Source organism: Triturus cristatus, chromosome 10, assembly GCF_964204655.1.
Source record: "Triturus cristatus chromosome 10, aTriCri1.1, whole genome shotgun sequence".
Lineage (NCBI taxonomy): Eukaryota > Metazoa > Chordata > Amphibia > Caudata > Salamandridae > Triturus > Triturus cristatus.
The window spans coordinates 478012884-478035130 of record NC_140593.1 but is presented as its reverse complement, the minus strand read 5'-3'; the positions used below and the strand labels follow the sequence as shown (position 1 = coordinate 478035130).

General features: G+C 46.9%; 1 protein-coding gene across 1 annotated transcript in view; it reads right to left on the bottom strand.

Annotated features, from left to right (window-relative positions):
* PITRM1 (pitrilysin metallopeptidase 1) overlaps positions 1–22247 on the bottom strand; it is a 369052-nt gene that overhangs the window by 102140 nt on the left and 244665 nt on the right. Inside the window, exon 23 of the mRNA XM_085631897.1 lies at positions 5475–5587. Within this exon, the coding sequence (XP_085488023.1) occupies positions 5475–5587 (113 nt within the window). The remainder of the gene's footprint in view (positions 1–5474; positions 5588–22247) is intronic.

Here is a 22247-nt window from a genome sequence, read left to right as displayed (position 1 = left end):
AGAACCAAGCTAAAATATTTCTGAGTGCGCTTACGGAGAATCCACATTCTCGGTCTGCTTTATCTGTATAAAAGTGATAGCTGCCGATCAACTAGTTGTTCCATGTCCAAGTTCTCTTTGACCAAGGAACGTGGTGTTTTGCAGAATGCTCAGATAATTGCTGTGCACCGAAATACGGTGTCTGCCCGACAGCCAGCTTTCCAGATTTAAGAATGCATCATCTGGAGTGTGATATGAAAGTAAGGAAGAGCTGTTTTTCAGTCTTGAAGTACCTAGAGGCTGAAGTGCCAGAAAGGGAGAGGGAAGGAAAGTGCCAGCTCTACAAGACGTGCTGACTACCAGGGCAAGTAGAATCAGCTGATTCTAAAGCAGTCACCTTCAGAAAGACTTGAGAGAGAGCAACAGGAACGATTCTGTTAACAGCCTGCAATGTAGCACTGTCCTCAAATGTGTCCAAAGCAGACTACCACTGTAACTCTGAAGCTGGAAGACTGTGAAAATGAGCATTGGCTCCCAAAGCAGAGCGTGCCACAGTAAGTTGGGAAGTGCAGCCAAAGCACACTGCAATGACGAGTGACCAGATGAAGCTGCTATTTCATCGCCGTGAGTGGTGTTGAAGCTGCACCAGGGTCCTTCGAAATGCTTCAGCAGCCCATGGCCACACTGACTCACCCTGCCCCTGGAAGATAGCCTGAAACTGACCTGAGAACGCTAGTAATGCTGTACCCACTGTCGGTCAGAGTTTGCTAAGCGGCCTCACCAGCTGCTTCTTCCACAGATGGGACTAGAGTGTTGACACACTCGCAGCAGGGTGTCTTCCTCTAAGAATAGGGAGGAAAAACAAAAGTGGGCTGCGGGCCCAAACCACAACCAGCGGAGAAACAAAACTAACATTGGTGAGAATTATTTACTGGGATTAAAACATACAGCACACAATCTGAACAAGAGGGGTAGCTCTGCACCTGTACTATTGAGAGTCAAGTGCAGAAGCGGTTTGCAGAACCATAGTCGGGAAGACCCTAGGACATCAGACAAATGACAACCAACCCCCCACGCCCTCAGGCTGAAGCCCAATGGTACGTTTTCCCTGTGGCTCGAGGAACGGGGTCTAACAAGGTGTTTAACTCATTAGGAAGTGAAACTTTTGACCATGGTAAAAATGTCAAATTAGTGAAGTAACATTGCCATAAAATGTGCCACATCATTTGCTTTTCTTGTCATATAACCTGCAGCATAATTTGGTCCATCCTGCCGCATAACTCCAGGGGTATGTTCATAATCTTTCGAAACTGTCAACTAACTTAAAACTACAAACTTGATTGGGAAACGTTTTCACTTCAGTAGGCAATAGTTATTCGCATCCAACTCGGCCCTTTTTTTTAGACACACCAAAAATCATTTCTGAAGAGGGAAACTGCTGGGATACTTTTGGAATGCATTAGAGCCACCACTGTAACAGCTGTGATCAGGACCGGCCTTCAATAAGCCTGTCTGGTTCTCCAGGTTCATGTTCCTCTTCACTCCTTCCATAAGAAGTTAGAGACCTATATAAAAAGATTAGGTTTTGAATAAAAGCCTAGATAGGCACATGTTAAACTTGTGGTTGAAATTTGGAGTCTGAATATGTTTGCATTGTAATGAGCAATGGATTATACTGGAGGAAATAAACATGGATTATCAATGGAAGAAACTGTTGGAACTTTATTGTTTGTGAATACATTTCATTTAAACGCTGTGCATCCTGGTTGGGACCAGACGAGGTGCCATGTCTTTATTTGTTACGCGCATGGGCGGAGTGCGCCACAGGGTTGCACGCGGCAACTCCAAGCCTTATTAGATTTGGTTTGCATTCTACCATTTTTGCAGCTATGATTGTACACCATGCCACAAACTTGCTCCAACTGCCGGCGTATACAGTCTTGGTGGAGGGACGGGGAGCTACCAAGATAACATTAAAGACTTTGGGTAAAAGGTCGAAAGCGCCACTTAATCTCCACACATGTAGGCAGAGCACTGGCAGGTTCGGGTGGCAAACTCTCTCCTGCTGCTGTGACAGAAGATCCTCTTTCAATAAGCAGCCTGACTAGAGAACCGATGGCCATGCTCAACAGCTTAGGATACCAGACTCTCGAAGCCCAGTCCGGGCACATAAGGATGATGAAAAGCATCTCCGAGCTAGAGCTGCCTTAGAAACTCCACTGCACAGAACTGCTGACACTGTGCGTTCTCAGCAGTGGCAAACAGATTTAACCAAGTCTCTCCTCGCTGCTGAAAGACACCTTGCACCACCCCCAGACAGAGATCCTTTGTGATCTGCTCAGCATCTTCGGCGGAGTTTGTCCGCTCTACCGTTCAGAGATGCAACCAGGCGTTGAACCCCCAGGTAAATGTAATTCCAGCCATGTTCAGAGGCGCAGGGCCTCTTGAGAGAGTCCACGACACACAAAGGGACCCCCCCACAGGGCCAAAAAAGCATTTTGTTTTAAAAATCTCCGCTGCTCCCGCCAACATTTCTTTTTTTTTTTTTTTAACGAAGCACGGTCTCTGCTTTGTTAATTAATAGGCCCCCGGGTGGGCCAGGTCCGGGGGCAAGTTTATATAGTAATGCGAGGGCCCACACGGCCCCTGCAGGCCCGGGGACCACCACTTCCCTGGGGCAAATGTAATGGGGGGCCTCACGGACACCCTCGGCCCGGGGGACCACCACCTCCCGGGGGCCAAAATGTATTATACAGAAATGGGAGAAGGGGGCAGCGTGCCCCCCCCCCCCCCCACCCAAGCCGTTCTCAGCCGCGGGAACTGCCACCTCCCCGAGGTAAGCACCTAGTCAAGGAAGGCTCCCGCAATGTCCCAGGGTGCCCAACCCTGACATATTACAGTTTACTATGGCATGAGCACAGGGATTCAGTTGCCAGCAGGTAGCAGAGTAAGCTGTGGGCCCGGTGTCGGCTACAGGAGTTTACTATCCCGCGCTCCGGGCGCCCTCCAGTATCAGTCTCTACTGCTGGGGCACCCCGCCGCCATGACACGGTCAGAAACTGGCCCCTTCGCCCGTGCCACCTCAGTCGCACAAGGGACCAGAGTCGAGTGCAGGGCTGGTAGCCGTCATCCACGACACCGGCAGCCAGTGCAGTGTCCCTGGCAGTTATATTGTGTCCTCAGGCTAAAGTTCAATGCCACAGAGCCACTGTCCACCTCGCTACAAGCGCCGGGGAGGGGGGGTTTAGGAGACAGATGCAGGATTGCCCTGGGCCACACCAATGAGCCCCCGCTGTGGGTACAGGATATTTGCAGAGCCGGCAGGCTCCCATTATTGCAGGATTGGGCGCGGGCTGTTACAGAGCATTTTAGTGTGAGACCGCCCCAATCGCCATCTTGGCCGCGACCATATACATACACATGTGAGTAGGCCCATACTGCTGTTTCACAAAATACAATATGATGCCACTACCGCTTTAGGTGATGGTCCCAGGGCAAGGGCAGTGGTCCAATGACCACCATGCAGGCACACTTGGTATGCTTTTGTAGTTCATGGAACAGGTTCTGGACTTTGATTTACCAGAGACACACATGCTGGAACAGTAGGGCACCAGGCCCAAACAAATTCAGGTTACCAGTTTCACATACAGTCAGGCAATCAGGAGATGGTACAAACCAGTTTAACATGGAGTGGACATTTCCGTCCAAACAATGCAGATCCTAGCCAAAAACTGAATGAATTATCTCTAGTTCATGGTCTACTGCTTACTACATTATTGTCTTAAGGTGTACGATGAAGAGATTCTGGGGGTATTGTATGTTAAGAAGAAAAAAGTAATGAACTTTCCTGAAAGTTCATAAATCAAATTACATGTTGATGTCATTAATTAATTTAATTGCTCTATATCATGTACTATTAAAAAAAAATAGCCACTTGCCTAGAACTCCAGTTCTTCAGAGTTGGTATCTTTCCTATAATCACATTTGAATCATTCCTAGTCTTCAGGCTGGGAATCCCGTGTAACTGTAAACAGCAGTAAACAGTGTTAAACTGACCATAGTCCATTTTACAAGGCAACATTGTCATTGTCAAGCGTGCTAATGACATTGGAAGAAGACACATCCATGGGGTGGTCCTTGACAATGGCCTTGTTGCCGAAGGAACCATCATCATCATTGATTAGCGCTTGGTCAACTAGGTTTTCAAAGATCTTCTCAGTCATTGATGAGGCCTATCCCATGGGTTACATTGGGGATGTTGAGGATGAGGTGGTAGTCGTCGATGGCAGTAGCTGTTTCTTTAGAGTCGACAAAGAGGAGTAATGTAATCGGAAAGGACAGAGTTCAGTGAGGGAATCAAGAAAGCTGTATTTTCGCTTAGATGTTTTGCTCGGGCTGGTGCTTGCCTTGCCTGGAGTATTTTCCTGCGGAAACAAACTTTTTTTATTGTCAGGACGTGGCAGGAGGTGCTTTAGGGTTGTAACGCCATGTTTCTTTTTTTTTTACAGCTGCCTTCGTGGAAGTGTTTGGGTAGCACTTTTCAATGCATTATCCTGCGAGAATCCCCCTTGAGAAAGGTTACTTCCTTTTCTCCAACAAATATGGCGCCAACCTCCTCTACCTATCCTTCAGAGTTTTGGAAGGAAAGAGTTAATAGATGTTGCAGTGAAAAGCTTTGTACGTTGGATAAAGGCAATAGCTACATTGCTCATGTGAGTCATCAGTATAGATCTTCTGTCCAGAGAGAATTTGAAAAGGAATGTTTCCTCCGTCTGTCACTATGACATTTGGTGACAGAGGAGAGATCTTCCCTGGCCTACTAGATGTAGATTATCAACGAAATGACCCCCAAAACAACTTGCAGAACTTTGAAAGCTGACAATAGGGTTGTTTCAAGTGCAGGGTAGACCAGGAAAAACAGAATAAGTTCACAGAGAGGTTAAAGCATAGTCTCAGAGACTCCCTCACACTCAAGAGGAAGGAATCTGACATAAGGTGACCTCTAGAGGAATTGGTGAAGAGGTTTGAATGCTTAGCACCTCAACCTCACTGGATGAAGTTTGGGTTGTTTCAAATGAGATGGATGTACTACTAAACAAACTCTGCAGTTAATGTACATTACCATTTTAACACAGTTAACCGCTATTTAAAACTGCCAGGTATACCCAGGTTTCATATGTCTTTATTTGGACTTAATATCATAAAAGACGGATATACCCAATTCCCAACCTCATAACGGGGAAGGATTCAAGCAATTAAATATTTAAAGCATCCAATAATGGAGAAGAAAATAGCTTCGATATCCTCACAGTAAGTGAAGTATTTCCTACTGAAGATCATATAGTCTTCATGTGCTTTCATTAGTTATAGATCTGAACTTCATTTTGCTACTATAAACCTTAATGAAACAACACCATCAAGTTAAAACAGTATCTCAAAGAAGATCCCCTCAGAATGTACACTGTGCCTGAATTTACAAAAGTTAATTATTTTACCTTGCATAGTCTGGGTTGGTATATGGAACAGTTCGAACACATTCACCAACGTAATTCACTGGAAATGGAAGTGAAAAGTGCGTCTTCATCTGACATGGCTTGAATGTAGGATCCTATGAAAAAAAATGGAAATAAAAGCGGTGTAAAAAGGGCAGGTCAACACAAGTTCACATTTCTTACTTAATGCAACACGAGGAGTGAATTTGGCAAAAGCCTTTGCTTTACTCTTAATTTTCTTCATACTTAATGCTAAACACCACTCCATTTACAGATTTCTCACTTACTTTTGCTTTAAAATGCATGCTTTTACTAATTTTTCTTTCATTTCAGCCTTAATGCCCAAACGCTGGTTCTAATTATTTCCCTTTCCTAATACTGCCTCACACTGCATAATCCAACACCTTCAAGAAAGTATTTGCTTTGCTTTTACAAGTCTTGATATTTAGGGCACATTCGAGGTTCAGTAACACCCTTTCTGGTACAGAGTATCTAACCTCACATTCCTTTCACGTTTGGAATGTTTCCAAGGTGTCAGAAGGGATCTAGAAACTTTTGAGCAGTAACAGTGGCAGACCGAAACTTGAGGGGGTCCTCCCTGCTACCCCCCCACCCATCTTTTTTCCTGGACCTAGGCAGGAGCTCAGGCCAGGGGACTGCTGTCTTACTCAGTGTCCTCTGTTGAGGGGGCACCCTTGAGCTGCCCCCCCACACCTCGGGGACTGCAGGCTTAAGTTACGCCACTGAGCAGTACCTCTGTGAGCCAGTAGGAGTCACGGGCCCATAGAGGCGCCATTCTCAGGCACTGATGTCAATTGCTTAAAAAACGGTCTGTGCAACCAGACGCAGAACCCTGTTGCAGGGATTCTGCTCATGCACAGAACTATGTGCAGGAAACCAGGACCTCTGTGTATTGTTGTTTATCAAAAAAGCCACCTCAGTGCCCAGAACCCCAATCCGACTAGCATTAGTGTCTCATTCGTTCTCTGTACTACAGCGAAGCTACCAAGGATTAGACAACCTAGAACATGTGACTTAGTTAACTCTCAGGAATAGTGGGAAACAAGAACACTCTTATGTTCACACTCATACTTGTCCACAACGTGAGTAATCAGAGACACTGTATAGTTTAAAAGTTTTATTTTTAACTAACGTGTTCTAAGATGAAGTACTCTAGCCAATAAGAGCAGCATAATGCATAAAAACAATATAATTAGCATCGTTACAATCCCATAAAGCACAAAAGAGGAAATCATATTCTAATGACACAGTGGAAACAGGACTATAGCTCCTTTTACCACCCTTTCCGTGCTCATGAACTAGTTTAGAATAATTTATAGAAGACCTCTGGGCTTTGTCAGCGAGACCCCATACCTACGAGATCAGATGCAGTGAATTACATCTTGGGATCAGCACAGCTCTTCTATGATGGAAAGGTTTTTTCCAAGTGCCTCCTCATGCATGTAATGCCATATTAAAAGCACCAGAGTTGGGCCACTGTGCTTCATGTTATGTCTATGTGCGTGGGACTGACCAAAGTGAATCAACAGCATACATTGTTATTCGACCTTGAACAGGCTGTACCTATAGATCACAGTGCCCCGCTGGATATGTGAAAGGTAGAAAGTTCTCATGTGAAGCAGCTTCAGCGAAGTATTTCACGAGAACAGAGCCCTGTAGTGTTGAGTGCAAAAGCGGCAGAATGGCAGCCAAGCATATACTACTTATGCTAACTTAGTAATGTCTCCTGTTAACCCCATTTCCTCACCACAGCCCCAACAGCAAACTGGATTTGACCAATGTGTAGATTCCTAGACTTGGGACTTATAAATGGATTGAGCCAGATTCAAAGAACGGGGTGGATGAGAGGGGTGGAGAGGAATCTGCAACCAGTCTCTCCACCAGATAGTGTTACGGAAGGTAAGTAACCTGTTCTTCTGATAGGGACTTCAAACTGCAGATTCCTCATCTTTTGAATACATACCAGAGAATTACGTATTAGTAGGAGAGTCTGTGAACTGGCTCACACTAAAAAGTCCTGTTGTATCAAGTGTGCAAAATAACACTCTCCGAGAACCTGAATGTCTAGACAGTAATGCTTTGTATGGTGTGACACCAATGTAGCTGCTTGGCAAATGTCCAGGTAGCAGCAGCCTTGACTCTGTTAGAATGAGCTTGCAATCAGCCACTTTGGAGGGCTGCTTTTTTGGCCAAAACAAAGCAGATCTTGATGCGGACCATGGTCCAGCAGGAGATGGTCTGTTACCGCGTGGTCTTGCCTTTTTTCACTCCAGCGAACCCCATAAGATGTTGATGATCTACCTAGTGTTCTCTGATACGATCAATGTAAAAGCTCAGTGATGTTTTAGGGTCTAGGTGATAGAGATTCTTCTCCTCCTCCTTAGAAGGGTGAGGCAGAGCATAGTACAACAGGGTGATGGTTTGACCGACATGGAACAGTGTCACAACTTTCACTAAGAAGGTAACGGGCGTCCGCAAAAGGCAGGTTAAAACAGACAGCCTGAAGCTCACTCACTCGCAGCACCAAGGAGATAGAGATGTGGAACACTGTCTTGAGGGTGACAAACCACAAAGGACAGCTGTGAAGTGGCTCAAAGGGGGTGCACAACAAACATGTGCGGACCAAGTAAATGTCCCACTGAAATCATGAGAAAAGGAGAGGGAAGGTGTTTCGGGCCTTTAAAAAAAAAAAAAAAAAACACTTCACAAGTGGCAATATAAACAATGAGGACAGGCCCAGCAACAGTAAAAAAGGTAAAAAAGAGCAGAAAGGTACCCTTTAACCGTGCCTAATGCAAAGCCTTGCTGGACGAGAGGCAAAACAAACAGAATGTCCGATAACATGCCCTGGAGGGGGTCAATCTGTTGCGTGCCACACCAAACCACAGATTTGTCCTAATGACAGGCGTACACAATTTTTGTCAAGGGATGCCTGGCTGCCAAGATGACATCAGTTACCTCCAGAGGAAAGTCAAAGGTATTCAGCTGTCGCCGCTCAATCTCCATGTATGAAGATGGAGCCACCTCTGGATGCAACTGCCACTTGTAATCTGCAAGGAGTCGCTGGCTGAGCTAGTCTGCCCTGGCATTCAAGGATCCTCTCAAGTGGTTCACCACCATGCAAATCCCTTGATGGTTCAGCCATTTTCACAAGGCCCAGGAACCCACTCAGCTAGGTTTGTTGCAATACTATATGGTGCTGATGTTGTCCGTCAGCACATGTGCTAGTCTCCCCTTCATGGACAGGAGGAAGGCTTTCAACACCAACAGGTTGGTCCTGAGCTCCAGAAGTTTGATATGGAGCCAAGCCTCTGCTGGGAACCAGAGACCTTAGATCACCACCTCTCACAGATGGCTGTCCCAAACCAGGGATACGTCAGTCACTACTCTGGGTCCGGTAGGGAGAGGGTTCTGCCGCTGACCCAGTTGCGGTCCAGTAAGCACCACTGAAGATCTTTTGCAGTCTCCTCCAAAATATGAACATGGTCGGACATGGTCTTGATGTTGGGCCCACTGATACTTAAGGGCCTACTGCAGAGTCCGCATAAACTATTTGGCGTGCTTACCAGGCAGGCTGCAGGAGGCCATCAGTCCCAGCTGCCTCAGTCAACCTCACTGAAATCAAGGAAAGAGGCTGAAAGATCAGGATCATAACCTGAATGCCCTAGACTCTCCTTTCTTGGGGAAGATCACAAAGCTGAAATGTGTCAAGTTTGGCTCCAATGAAGGCAAGCATTTGAGAGGGAGTCAGGTGTGACTTTAGCATGTTGATGGTGAACGCCAAAGACAACAGGAGGTTCCTCATAGTCAGGAGGGTGTTGACAATTGCCTAGGGCTGCCTTCCCCTTTTTTGCACCTACGTAACCCATAAAGAGTAGATTGTGCATCAGCAATTCTTTAGTACTACAACACTCTTTTTAGGTCCAGACCGTGGAGTCTCTCCTCCTCTTTGGAAGGGTGAGGTGGAGCAAACAAGTTAGACAGGGTGATGTCCTGGCCCACATGGAAAGGAGTCACAACTTTCTGAAGGCAGGAAGAACATTTCCTAAGAACTAGCTTGTCCGGATAGAATGTGGTCTAAGGAGAGTTCGCAGAGAATACCTGCAATTTGCTGACCCTCCTGGCTGATGTTCTGGACACTAAAAAGGCAGTTTTGAATGTCAAGAGTGTAAGGGGGCAATTGTGCAAAGTCTAGAATGGTGCACACATGAGAAAGGTGAGAACCAGGTTGAGGTCCCGCTGAGGCATGAATAATTCTGTATGGAGAAATATTGGTTGCAGGCCTTTGAGGAATCTAGCCACAACAGGTGACTTAAAGAGAGAAGGCTGGTCCGGCAACTGCAGGAATATGGTAGAGAGGTAAACCTTAACTGTGGCCAGAGCAGAGCCCTGCTGAGCCAAAGACAATGCAAACAATAGAACTTTAGATTAAGATGCAGAAAGGGAGTCAATGTTAATGGTAAGCACACAATGACAAAAACTTGTACGAAAGGCAGACATAAACCATCTTGGTGACAGAAAAACATTACTGACTTTGGAAGGAAGGTCGAAAGCTGTCGCTGCTCAATCGCTGCACAAAGGTGGAGGGTGCACAGTTTCGGGTCCTCAACGCATACCTGTTGCTGCAACAGAAGATCCTCTCGGAGGGGCAGCCAAACTGGAGGACCGATGGTCACACTCAACAGCTCGGGATACCAGGTACTCAGTGTTCAGTCCGTAGCCACAAGAATAACTTGGGCTCAGTCATTCCTGATCTTCTTGAGAACCCTGGGCAGGAGTGGTATTGGCAGAAAGTGTGAGAAAGTGGGTTTCTGTTGCAGTAAACACCCCCCTTTTTTCTTTTTTGTTGCCAGACTACTGATGCTCTTTGACTTGGTGTGCCCTGGGCTCCTGCCGATCAGGTGCCCAGGGCCTGTGTTCCTTCCCTAAAAACTGCCTAACAGCCAAAACCCAATTGGCATCTCTGGCCACATGTCAGCCCCTGGTAAACGGTACCCGAGGTACCCAGGGCCCTATGACCAGAGAAGGCCTCTAAGGGCTGCAGCACTTATTGTGCCACCCTCAGAGGCCCTGTACCCTGACACACACACACACACTGCCTTTGCAGGCTGAGTGTCTTGGTGCAGAACAAAACAGAGTCAACATGGCACACATCCCTGTGTGCCATGCCCACAACACACACTGCCCTGGCATACCTTAGTCACCCCTCTAGCTGGGTGCCCTATGCCAGTGGTGTGGGTACAGGTGCATGAGCCCTGTGCCGCTACAGTACCTAGGTCCATTCCTGGGCACTGTAAGTGCAGTGCTGCCATTAAGAGCATATGGTGCTGGGCGGTCGTCAACACAAACTCCACAGCACCATGATGGCTACACTGAAGACTAAGAAGTTTGGTATCAAACTTCTCAGCACATTAAACCCACACTGATGCCAATGTGGGATTTAATGTAAGATTCACGACAGAGGGCAACTTAGAGTTGCCCTCTGAATCTAACCTACAATCCACGTCCTGTCTGAGAGGCTGCCTAGCCTGCCACACAGCAGACATGTTGCTGGACCCCTGGGTAGAGAGCCATCCGCTCTCCTGGGTCGGCAACAATGCACATCCTGGCCGAGGTGCTAGGTCTCCTCCCCAGGATGGGAAGGGGAAGCTTCAAAGGCATGCCGCCTTTGTGAGCTTCTCCAAGCCACTTGCTGTACTCAGCAACTGGCCCCCACCGGTTCTGACCCTCACTCTGGCGGGAAGACTGGCGGAAAACCCCAAGGGAGGAAAGGGGGTGTGCCAGCCTCCGCCAACCCCACCCCTCAGGTGGGGGAGGCGAGGTGAAGCACATCTCCAGGCTCTGGCCATCTTGAAGATGGGGATACCTGCCCAATCAGGACTAGGCTCCTGCCCCCCTCCCGCTGGAGAGTGGCAGGATAGGGGGTGTACCGACCCCAGGGAAGGGACCCATTGGTCCCTGCCTTTTACCTACCTGTAACGCCCCTAAATTTAGTATTTAGGGGCACCCTGAACCTTCCTTCCTCAGATCCAGATTCCGAAACAAGCAAGAAGATCAAGAAACAAGAAGACCTGCCATGCCGCTGCTAACAAGAGGAAGACACCAACTGATTTGGCCCCAGCCCTACCGGCCTGTCGACCCTCGAACCTGCTCCTGCTAAACCCCCGTATCTCCAGTGGTCGGCAACCTCAAAAACCCCAGAGGACCGGACTGCCTTGTGACTCTAACTGGGACTCCCATGAGCAGTGGTACTGCTCAAAGCAAGTAACACGCCCCTGGCATCAGCCAGGAACCGCGACTCCTGCACAATCTGCACCCGCGAAGCCTGGCCTGTGCGAACAAAGACCACGAGGCTTCCCCCCCTCCCCCCGCGACTGAGACCCCGAATCCAGCACCCAAGGACCCACCTCGACGATCCAGACGACGCCTGCAGCCTCAGAACCAGGGACCCCTCCAACAGTGAGCAGCTGAGGGTAATATTACCCGAAGCGAAAAGACACCCCTGCACCCGGTGCCCTGCGGCCCCCTTTGCCCAGCTGCTGGGTGCCTACCTATCCTACAACTTCCCGAATTACCTCTCGAAGTGGTGGTCGCACCTGAAGAATCTTCGTCCCCGAGCTTGCAGCCTTTATTCGTCACTGACCTTCTCCATTTTAATCCATTGAGTGCCCGATGGCTCAAAAGCACTCTGCACCCAGCTGCCCGAGTGCCCCTGGCAGTGCAACCTCTACTCTAATCTACTTCCCCCACTTGCCCTGAGTAAGTGACCAGGAGCCCAGCTCCCACTGCCGCGAGGCCTGCTAGCCAGCAGCCACCAACCAAAGGCCCCCTGCCTCCCATAGGATAACATTGGGCCTAACTCACTCTGCACCCGGCTGCCCCTGTGCCGCTGAGGGTGTAACAACTGTACCTACCTGACCCTTGGAGACCCCCGAGTCTATGCCCAGAACCTTAACTCTGCCAGCCGAGTACTTACCCAAAAGCTGATAACTCACTTTTCTTCCATAGGGTAACATTGACTGGTTTCACTTGGAAATTCTTCTAAGTGTCGAGTTTTGAAACTTTAAAATATTCATCTACAATCAGCTGATAACGAAAACGAATTTACTCACCTGCTCTCAGGAGAGATCCCAGTGCTGGATCTTTGTGCCCAGCACTGACCCTGCAAAGTAATTACAACTGTACTTACCACTAACTTGATTTTCCTCCATACTAGATAACATTGCCTGGTTTTCACCAGAAATTCTTCTAAGTGTCGATTTTTGAAACTTACAAATATTCCTTAAAAATCGCCTGTATAACAAAAACGCTTTCTTCCAACTGTTTACAGGAACGCTTTCTTCCAACTGTTTACAGGAGATGCACCAGTGCTGGATCCAGGATCCAACGCTGAGTTAGAAAAAGTAACGATAACCCTACTTACTTGCTATGTGAATTTCCTCCCATAGGATAACAATGGTGATTCTATGTGAAAAAGTTTCAACTTTTAAAATACAATAATATTCCTTAAAAATCATTCCTGTAACCAAAACTTATTTACTTACCTGTTTCCAGGAACTGTCCCAGGACTGAATCTAGGATCCAGTCCTGAGGTTAGAAAAGCAATCCTAAAAGTAATCTATTGCATTTACTTAAAAATTCCCATTGAGCTCAATGTATAATTGTGTTTGAAATTGTGTTGCCCATTGCAACAACTGTAACTATTGCATTCAAAAGTCTATTGCATATTGAAAAGTACTTAACTAAAGTATCTCATTCTGAGAAAGTATATTTTGATACCTATTGTTGGTTCTAAAATAAAACAACTATATATTTTGATACAAAACCATTGGCTTGGAGTTCAGTTCTTGAGTGTGTGGGACCATTTTCTGACTGACTTTGTACAACAAATGCTTTACACTGTCCTCGGATACTGCCTAACTGCTCGGCCAAGCTACCACTTTAGAGAGTAAGGTTATATCTAACTTTAGCCTCTGCCAAACCTCTGGGGACTTTTGCACACTGTACCTATTTGGGAACAGTATATACAGAGCTACTTTCTTACAGAAAAGCATACAGGAAGCCACAGCATCACTCAAGACAAATGTGTTTGAGTGAGAACCACCTTGGAAAATCCAGCACGCAAAACTGCTGGCTTCACGCATTCTCGCAGTGGTGAATAGATCTAACCAAGGCTCTCCCCACTGTTGAGAGACTTGCACCCCCAGATGCTATTCATGAACGGCTGAGTTTGTCCGCTCTGGCGTTCAGAGAACCCACCATGTGTTGAACCACCAGGGAAATGCCCAGACGTTTCAGCATATCAAGAGACACAGGGCCTGTTGACAAGGGGTCCACGACCTCACCCGCCTTGTCTGTTGCAATACCACATAGCTGTAGTGCTGTCCGTAACCACCTGCACCAATCTTTCCTTGATCAAAGGAAGAAAGGCTTTCAATGTAAAGCGAATCGCCCTGAGCCCCAACATGTTGATGTGAAGCTTGAACTCCGCCAGAGACAAGAGTCCTGATTTCTTCCAGTTAGCCACCCCAGCTCAGGAGTGATGCGTCGGTCACTAGATTCCGCTACGGTTGGGGTAGGGAAAGTGGTCCCTCAGTTGTCAGGAATGAGTGTGGGGGGGGGGGGGGGTATGGAGTCAGGAATGAGTGTGGGGGGGGGTATGGAGTCAGGAATAATGATGGGGGGGGGGGAGAAGAGTCAGGAATAATGATGGGGGAAGTCAGGAATAATGATGGGGGAAGTCAGGAATAATGATTGGGGGGGGGGGGGGGGATCAGGAATAATGATGGGGGGGGAGTCAGGAATAATGATGGGGGGGAGTCAGGAATAATGATGGGGGGGGAGTCAGGAATAATGATGGGGGGGAGTCAGGAATAATGATGGGGGGAGTCAGGAATAATGATGGGGGGGGAGTCAGGAATAATGATGGGGGGGGGGAGTCAGGAATAATGATGGGGGGGAGTCAGGAATAATGATGGGGGGGGAGTCAGGAATAATGATTGGGGGGGGAGTCAGGAATAATGATTGGGGGGGGAGTCAGGAATAATGATTGGGGGGGGGGGAGTCAGGAATAATGATGGGGGGGGGAGTCAGGAATAATGATGGGGGGGGGGGGGAGTCAGGAATAATGATGGGGGGGGGGGGAGTCAGGAATAATGATGGGGGGGGGGGAGTCAGGAATAATGATGGGGGGGGGGAGTCAGGAATAATGATGGGGGGGGGAGTCAGGAATAATGATGGGGGGGGGGAGTCAGGAATAATGATGGGGGGGGGGAGTCAGGAATAATGATGGGGGGGAGTCAGGAATAATGATTGGGGGGGGAGTCAGGAATAATGATTGGGGGGGGAGTCAGGAATAATGATTGGGGGGGGGAGTCAGGAATAATGATGGGGGGGGGAGTCAGGAATAATGATGGGGGGGGGAGTCAGGAATAATGATGGGGGGGGGGGGGGGGAGTCAGGAATAATGATGGGGGGGGGGAGTCAGGAATAATGATGGGGGGGGGGGAGTCAGGAATAATGATGGGGGGGGGGAGTCAGGAATAATGATGGGGGGGGGGGGAGTCAGGAATAATGATGGGGGGGGGGGGGAGTCAGGAATAATGATGGGGGGGGGGGGAGTCAGGAATAATGATGGGGGGGGGGAGTCAGGAATAATGATGGGGGGGGGAGTCAGGAATAATGATGGGGGGGGGAGTCAGGAATAATGATGGGGGGGGGGGAGTCAGGAATAATGATGGGGGGAGTCAGGAATAATGATGGGGGGGAGTCAGGAATAATGATGGGGGGGAGTCAGGAATAATGATGGGGGGGAGTCAGGAATAATGATGGGGGGAGTCAGGAATAATGATGGGGGGAGTCAGGAATAATGATGGGGGAGTCAGGAATAATGATGGGGGGGGAGTCAGGAATAATGATGGGGGGGGAGTCAGGAATAATGATGGGGGGGGAGTCAGGAATAATGATGGGGGGGGGGGAGTCAGGAATAATGATGGGGGGAGTCAGGAATAATGATGGGGGGAGTCAGGAATAATGATGGGGGGAGTCAGGAATAATGATGGGGGGAGTCAGGAATAATGATGGGGGGAGTCAGGAATAATGATGGGGGGAGTCAGGAATAATGATGGGGGGAGTCAGGAATAATGATGGGGGGGAGTCAGGAATAATGATGGGGGGAGTCAGGAATAATGATGGGGGGAGTCAGGAATAATGATGGGGGGGAGTCAGGAATAATGATGGGGGGGAGTTAGGAATAATGATGGGGGGGAGTTAGGAATAATGATGGGGGGGAGTCAGGAATAATGATGGGGGGGGGAGTCAGGAATAATGATGGGGGGGGGAGTCAGGAATAATGATGGGGGGGAGTCAGGAATAATGATGGGGGGAGTCAGGAATAATGATGGGGGCATTGATGGCGCTGGGACAATGGCACTGGAGCAGGCGCTGAGAAAGGTCTTGGTCTCTCCGGCGGCACTGTTCTGGATCCAGCAAGGGATCCATGGGATCCAACTGATGCAGAGGGCTAACCTGCCAGCCTGGGTCTTGCAGGGGCACCTCCAATGCCCATGGGGCCCGAAGGAGCTCCAGACGGGCCAAGTTACCCAAATATGAGGCACATGGCCTCATAAAATGCCTACAGCTGGGTGGGGGGTCACTATGGGAAAATAGGGGAAGCACAGAGCGGACCTGGGTTCCGGTTCTGCTGACTCACATGGCCTGGATTGCAAACGCATCTGAGTCTTGTTGGAAGACTTTGACGGACGAGGCAAAGTCTAATACATCTTCGACTTCTTATGCTTGTGGGACTTCTCCAACTTGGAGCGTACAACAAGTATCAGGAAGGGCTCCGCAAACAGTCCTGGGACCTCGAGCGCCACAAAGTCGACAGATGTCAGCAGCTCGGAGCATGAGGGATCGCACCCTCAGCACCTTGAGATGCATTGCGCGACTGCCTTTGCAGATCTTTGAGCTCTGGTCTGCACCAAGCACCACAAACCCTCCATGTTGGAGTCAGAAATAAAGAGGGGGGTTCTGTCACCAAGATTTGTCGGCAACAGGGCCCACATGGATTAAAACCAGAGGGTTTCTTGGGTGACAACCTCACACCAAGAGAAAATTCTCAAACAATGTCATCAAAATGTTGACAAAAAGCCAGTCAAAAAGGGACCGATATGTAGATCAGATCAGTACTATATGGCACAGAAAGAAAAGAACGGACGACATTGCGCCGAGGTGGCGTCTATATACGCCACTCATGTGGAACTGAATAATCCCACCTACCGGCGCGCAGGTGTACTTCTCAAAAATCTTCCAGATCCAGTCTGACACCTGGGGATAGTCTAAGGTAAGGAATCTGGAGCTAGAAGTCTATCAATGGGATGCTCAAGGGAACAAGGCTCAACAGGTGCAGGAACTACAGTTCCAGGATCTGAACTTGCGTCAGACCCTGCTACAATTCTCAGAGATGGAGGAAAGGCCTTAAATAGGTTGTGTCAAGCACTGTCCCAATAAATGTCAGCCTCTGTGAGAGGTCAGGTGAGACTCAAACTCAAATAAATATAAAACAAATGTCAACTAAATGACTACCACCAGTACATGCTAAGGAACAGAATGATTAAGCGATAAAGGTTCCTAATCTCCCTCCTACCGGAATAAACAACAATGGTTTGTGGAAATCCCTTGAAATGATAAGTCCAAACTTGATGGAGTACAAAAATGTAAGTTTGCTTGAAATCCAAGCAGTAGCTTGCTAAAAGTTTTACACATTTGGAGCTTCAGTAGAAACAAAGATTATTTGAGCGCCTTGGTCTTTTTAACCATAGGCATCTCCAGTCAGAATATTTGAGAACTTATCTGTTAACTGCATAAAAGCCTCTAGAAGTTCATTTACATGAGCTTCCAACTGTCATGCAGGAGCTGAATAACCTCATGATGAGGTGTGAGCATACTCCCAGAGCTGAGACAATGGCCTTGGGTGTGGGGAGATGATCTGTTCCTCTGACAGGATGACTAGGTGGGTTGTGCCCAGGAACTTAATTAAATTCAAAGAGAGATACCCTGTCACATGCAGATGTATTGAATACCTGGACCTGTCCCCCTCCTTTATCCCTCTAGTCAGCCAGCCAGTGGGAGAGGAGCTGCCAGCAGAACCAATATTGAGTGACAACTGAGGAGAGTTTTCTCATTTCCAAGGCTACACCTCTGGCACATAGCTGCAGATAGAGGAAAAAGGGTTCTGCATGTATGATTGAGGTAGAGAGGGGCACTGTGGGAATCTCTACAGTAAGGTACACAAACTGCTGCAAAAGTGGGTAGGGTAACCAATAGGAATTTTTGCCCAACTAGTTTGGGATGGGCAAGGAATCACCTTGCCCACAGTCTAGTATCAGGAATAAATGAAGCACCCCACAGCTTAAAGAACCCCCCTGACCACCCTCTTCAGAACATTTACTGGACCTGTGGATGACAGAAGGACAGCACTTGCTGTTGAGACCTGTGAGGAGACCTTAGAGGCTGGACCTTCTCCCAAGTGTACCACAGGTCAGTTGGCTGAACCTTGTTAAGCTACAGGGGCACAGTAAGCTGCTACAAGCCCTTTTCCTGATGAGCTCAGCTGACCTGGACTCTGCGTGTGGCTTTTACTGCAATAAGTCCTGACCCCCAAGTGCAGTTCCTGAGACCCTTGGCTGTGTCAAAGTGTACTCCTCCTAACATCCTGAAAACCTGGGACATGGAAACGTTTTGGCTTATAAAAAACCCTGGAGGATCAGGACCAACCTGCAAAGTCAATCCGGCAAAATTGTGTTCTTGCTGGAACAAAGATTCAGGCTGTTTGCTCTCAAAGCTTTTCTGCAGCAGCAAACTGGTTTCCACAGGTCGTCGCGGCGAGGGTATCCAGCCAAGTGGTGCCCTGTTTGGCTCAGGACTGCACCCTTGACACACTAGCGAAATCTGAGCTATAAAAAAAGTGACTTAGTACGAATGTAGCAATCTTTACAGGGCAAATGCCCCAAAAGTATCTGACTGGTGATGGACCTTGCTTAGCTGCGAATTTTGAATTGTTCCTGCGCTGAGCCTTACAGACAAAAGTCAACAGCTTCAGTAGAACCACACACGATGGCTATCCAGTGTTGTGGAGCCCTTCTCTGCCACAGCCTCCTGCATTGCCCTGCTGAGGAGCTTAGACTTCAATTTTAGAGACTAAGGGGGTCATTATGATGGCGGAAGGATCGCCACCGCCAGGCCGGCAGTGGCGGTCTTTCCGCCATCACAAAGCGTATTTCCCATCGCCAAATTAGGATGGCAGTGGGTACCGCGGGAGACGCAAAGTCCCTCCGCCGCTTCACTGCCAAAGGCACTCGCACCGATTGCCTGGCAGACGGTGCAGGGCCCCTAAAATGGTGGCGGTGCCTAACAGGCACCGTCCACCAAATCAGGATGTGGGTATAGGAAAGGCTGGCGGGGTTCGGTTTGTGGGCCCGTTGCAGGCCCCACTTGTTTGGGGGGGTTGTTGCTGCACTGGGGGGTACCCATGGTACCCCAGTGCATTTCAACACACCAAGTGGCAGGCACCGCGTGGTGCCTGCCACGTAGTGCAGGGAAATGCACTGCAAGCACTATAAACATTGTGTACGTTGCTGCAGCTAGCAGCACCGCCTGCAATGTTAAAAGCCCTGGATGCACCCGCCAGTATGGCGGGTGCATCCTAATCACAGTGGTGGGATCACCTCATGTCTGGCGGGCGGTCCCAAACACAGCTACAATGGCGGGCGGACTAATCAGCCACTAAGTCAGAATGTAAACTTCCAACCGGTACCAACCTGGTTACTGCATTTGACCCGGACACCATTGCGGTCAGTCTTAACTCGCACCTACGTTCCAGTTAAGTGCAACCAGATAAACGGCAGTTTAACACTTTTCAGCTCTATTTCGTTTAAAATTTTAGACTTTTTATCACCAGCCCCCGTTATTGGATTTTGTCATTTTGGTGTCATTTTGTTAATTAATTTATTAATATAAATTGGAGTGGGATTGTTATGGTGTTCTCAGTTTTCGGTACTTGGATTACACTCGGGTTTAAAATTAGTGAAACCTTTACTGCACCCAACAATAATAGTGACCATATTACGTGAGGTTAACTATCATCTGTCCCAGGTAATAATCCACTTTCTCACATATGGTTACCAAGTTTGAATTTTATTCAAGTCTCTAAAGTTGAACAGCACAATAATTCTAAAATTTGAATATGCGCTGTGACTTCTAAGATTAGAGTTAAAATAAGCTGTAGATGGAAATCTTTTTTGAACAGAAGCACAGATCAGGGAAGGCCTAGAAAAACTGAACAACATCCATCTATGTATGACAGCAGCAACTTTTATATGGTCAAGAAGGATTACATGAAATATGCCAAAAAATATTTGCAGTCAAGAAGGAGCTTCTGATTTAGTTTAAACACCCAAGAGGGAGGCGTATTCCCATTTCTGACTAAAATGAAAATGCAGCTATTCCCATAGAAAAGATTAGATGCTTAGTCTTGGAATGAGTCCACTTGAGACAAACTCCTATAATTGAAGCCTCATCCATTGAAATACAAGTCTGCAGGTGGTGGACGTCAACCTACAATGCCTTGCTACATGCTGCACATTAATGAAACACTAACTGCTTCTGAAAAGGTATTGAGGCCCACCAAATGCCATCCTAAATTCAAACAATTACCTGCATACAAGTCGAACCTAACATGGACAAGAGGATGGGAACAGCACTGCCATAGCAAATATAGTTTATGACTCACAAAATGTACATGTGACATGTTCGATATTTCCCACTTCATTGCAGATCACCATCGATGGAATCCTGGCATCCATTTTTGAAAAGTACCAAGAGGAATCTCATATGCCTATTGTGAACTTGGGAACTGTTTGCCTCACTCCAACCTGGTTTTGCACTTTCACCGAGTACTTGAGCTACTATCTTTGCCTCAGTTATGGTGGGCTTCTGTGTAAAGGCTGAGCCCTTCAAAGAAGCAAAAATATACCGATGTTAGTATGGCCTGCTTCAGGCTTGGTTGAAATATGCATTGGAATGGAGTTTGGAAGGTTTTTGCTTTTTTTAAAATTATTAACAGTGCACTTTAAAAAGTGACTCCTGAAATGTGGACTGAAAGCCTGGCCAGCCATTCTGCAGCTTTTACAAAGAGGCCGAGAAAATAAGTTGCATATACATCCTTTGAGCAAGCTTTTGTATGAGCTTTCAGGCACATCAACAGTCTATTGTGTAATTTAACTTCTATACTATAAACAATAGATAGTGTCAGCATATTATAGAAATGTCCTCTACCTTATCTAATAATGGTGAGATCTATTACCTGAAACAGTTTTTCATACCACAAATATGTTTGTCTACATAGACAAACATGTGAATTTGCTCCTAGGCCTAGATTATACACAGGAGGACTTGCTAAAGTTTGAAAAGCCTCAAAATGTAAGTGTCAATTGTTCTCATCCAAACTGGAAACAGACCAGTGCATCCACACAAATAAGAGCTGTGATCCTATTTGATTGACAGATACCTCTGCCTTTGATATCTACCGAGAAATACGTTTGTTAGAGAAAGATAATTAGTGAGCCGTGAATATTGGTGCAAGGGCTTAGTAGCAATCCTAAAACCTCAAGACACTGAAAAGGTCACACTACTGATAAATTGGGTTGAAAACAGGTTAAGCAAATTATAGGACTCGTTCAGTAAGGCAATATAGTAAATACACAGATATTTAAAAAATGGCAAACAGTGCCCACAGACCAAGAAGCAGTTTTAGATAAGAAGCAATCTGGAACTCTACCCAGTATTCTGACACAGACCTGAATAGTTTTAATAAATACTTTAAAAATGTTCTAGTATCCAAACCTCCTATTTCTAAACCCCCTGAGACAACAATCAATGGGCCTTCTGCTACTTTACTCCATGCACTAAAAATCTTCATGTAACTTTCAGAACTCTACGACAGTGTATACCAGACATCAAACACCAAAGGCATGAAGGATGTTTTGGTGCACACTGTGGAGGAGGTCTAGAGCAAAGATGTAAAAAATGTTTTGGCATGAATAAACTTTTTGGTGGAACTCCACCATTTGCAAGCAACAAATGTAGAATGGTTAAATATTTATAACTGCTGGACTCACTTCCATGCACATTGGACTTTTGTTTATTAAAAAAAAAAAAGGTACACACTCGCATCCTTCTGCAACCCAAATGCCAGTTTTAGGATCCAATTGTAATAGGCAATACCTATAATGGAAAAATATTCAACACCTCATGTATTGTTTCCTTGCATTGAGAAGAAAACCCATAAAATTGCTTTAAATAAATAGAACTCAAATTCTACTTTGTTGAATAATAACCATTTTATACTATAATGTTTCACCTATTTTACATCAATTTGTGGGATGTTTACATTAGTATAATGTATATTTATTTAACAAATACAATTCTGCTAGATGACAATTCAATGGGCACAAAGACGTTTTGCCATAGTCTAGATCTAAAACTTACCAGCAGTAGGTGCTTGTATAATCACAATCCCTTGCACTGCATACTGCAACAAACATGTTGGAAAAAGGGTAGTAAGAGGACATGCTTGGGCAGTGCACGTATGATTGGTGTCCACCCTAACACTATAAATCTCAAATACACTTTGGGCCAATCAACTGGACTGGACTTTCTGCTTTTTAACACTGTTCATCTTTTATGTCCTGTCTT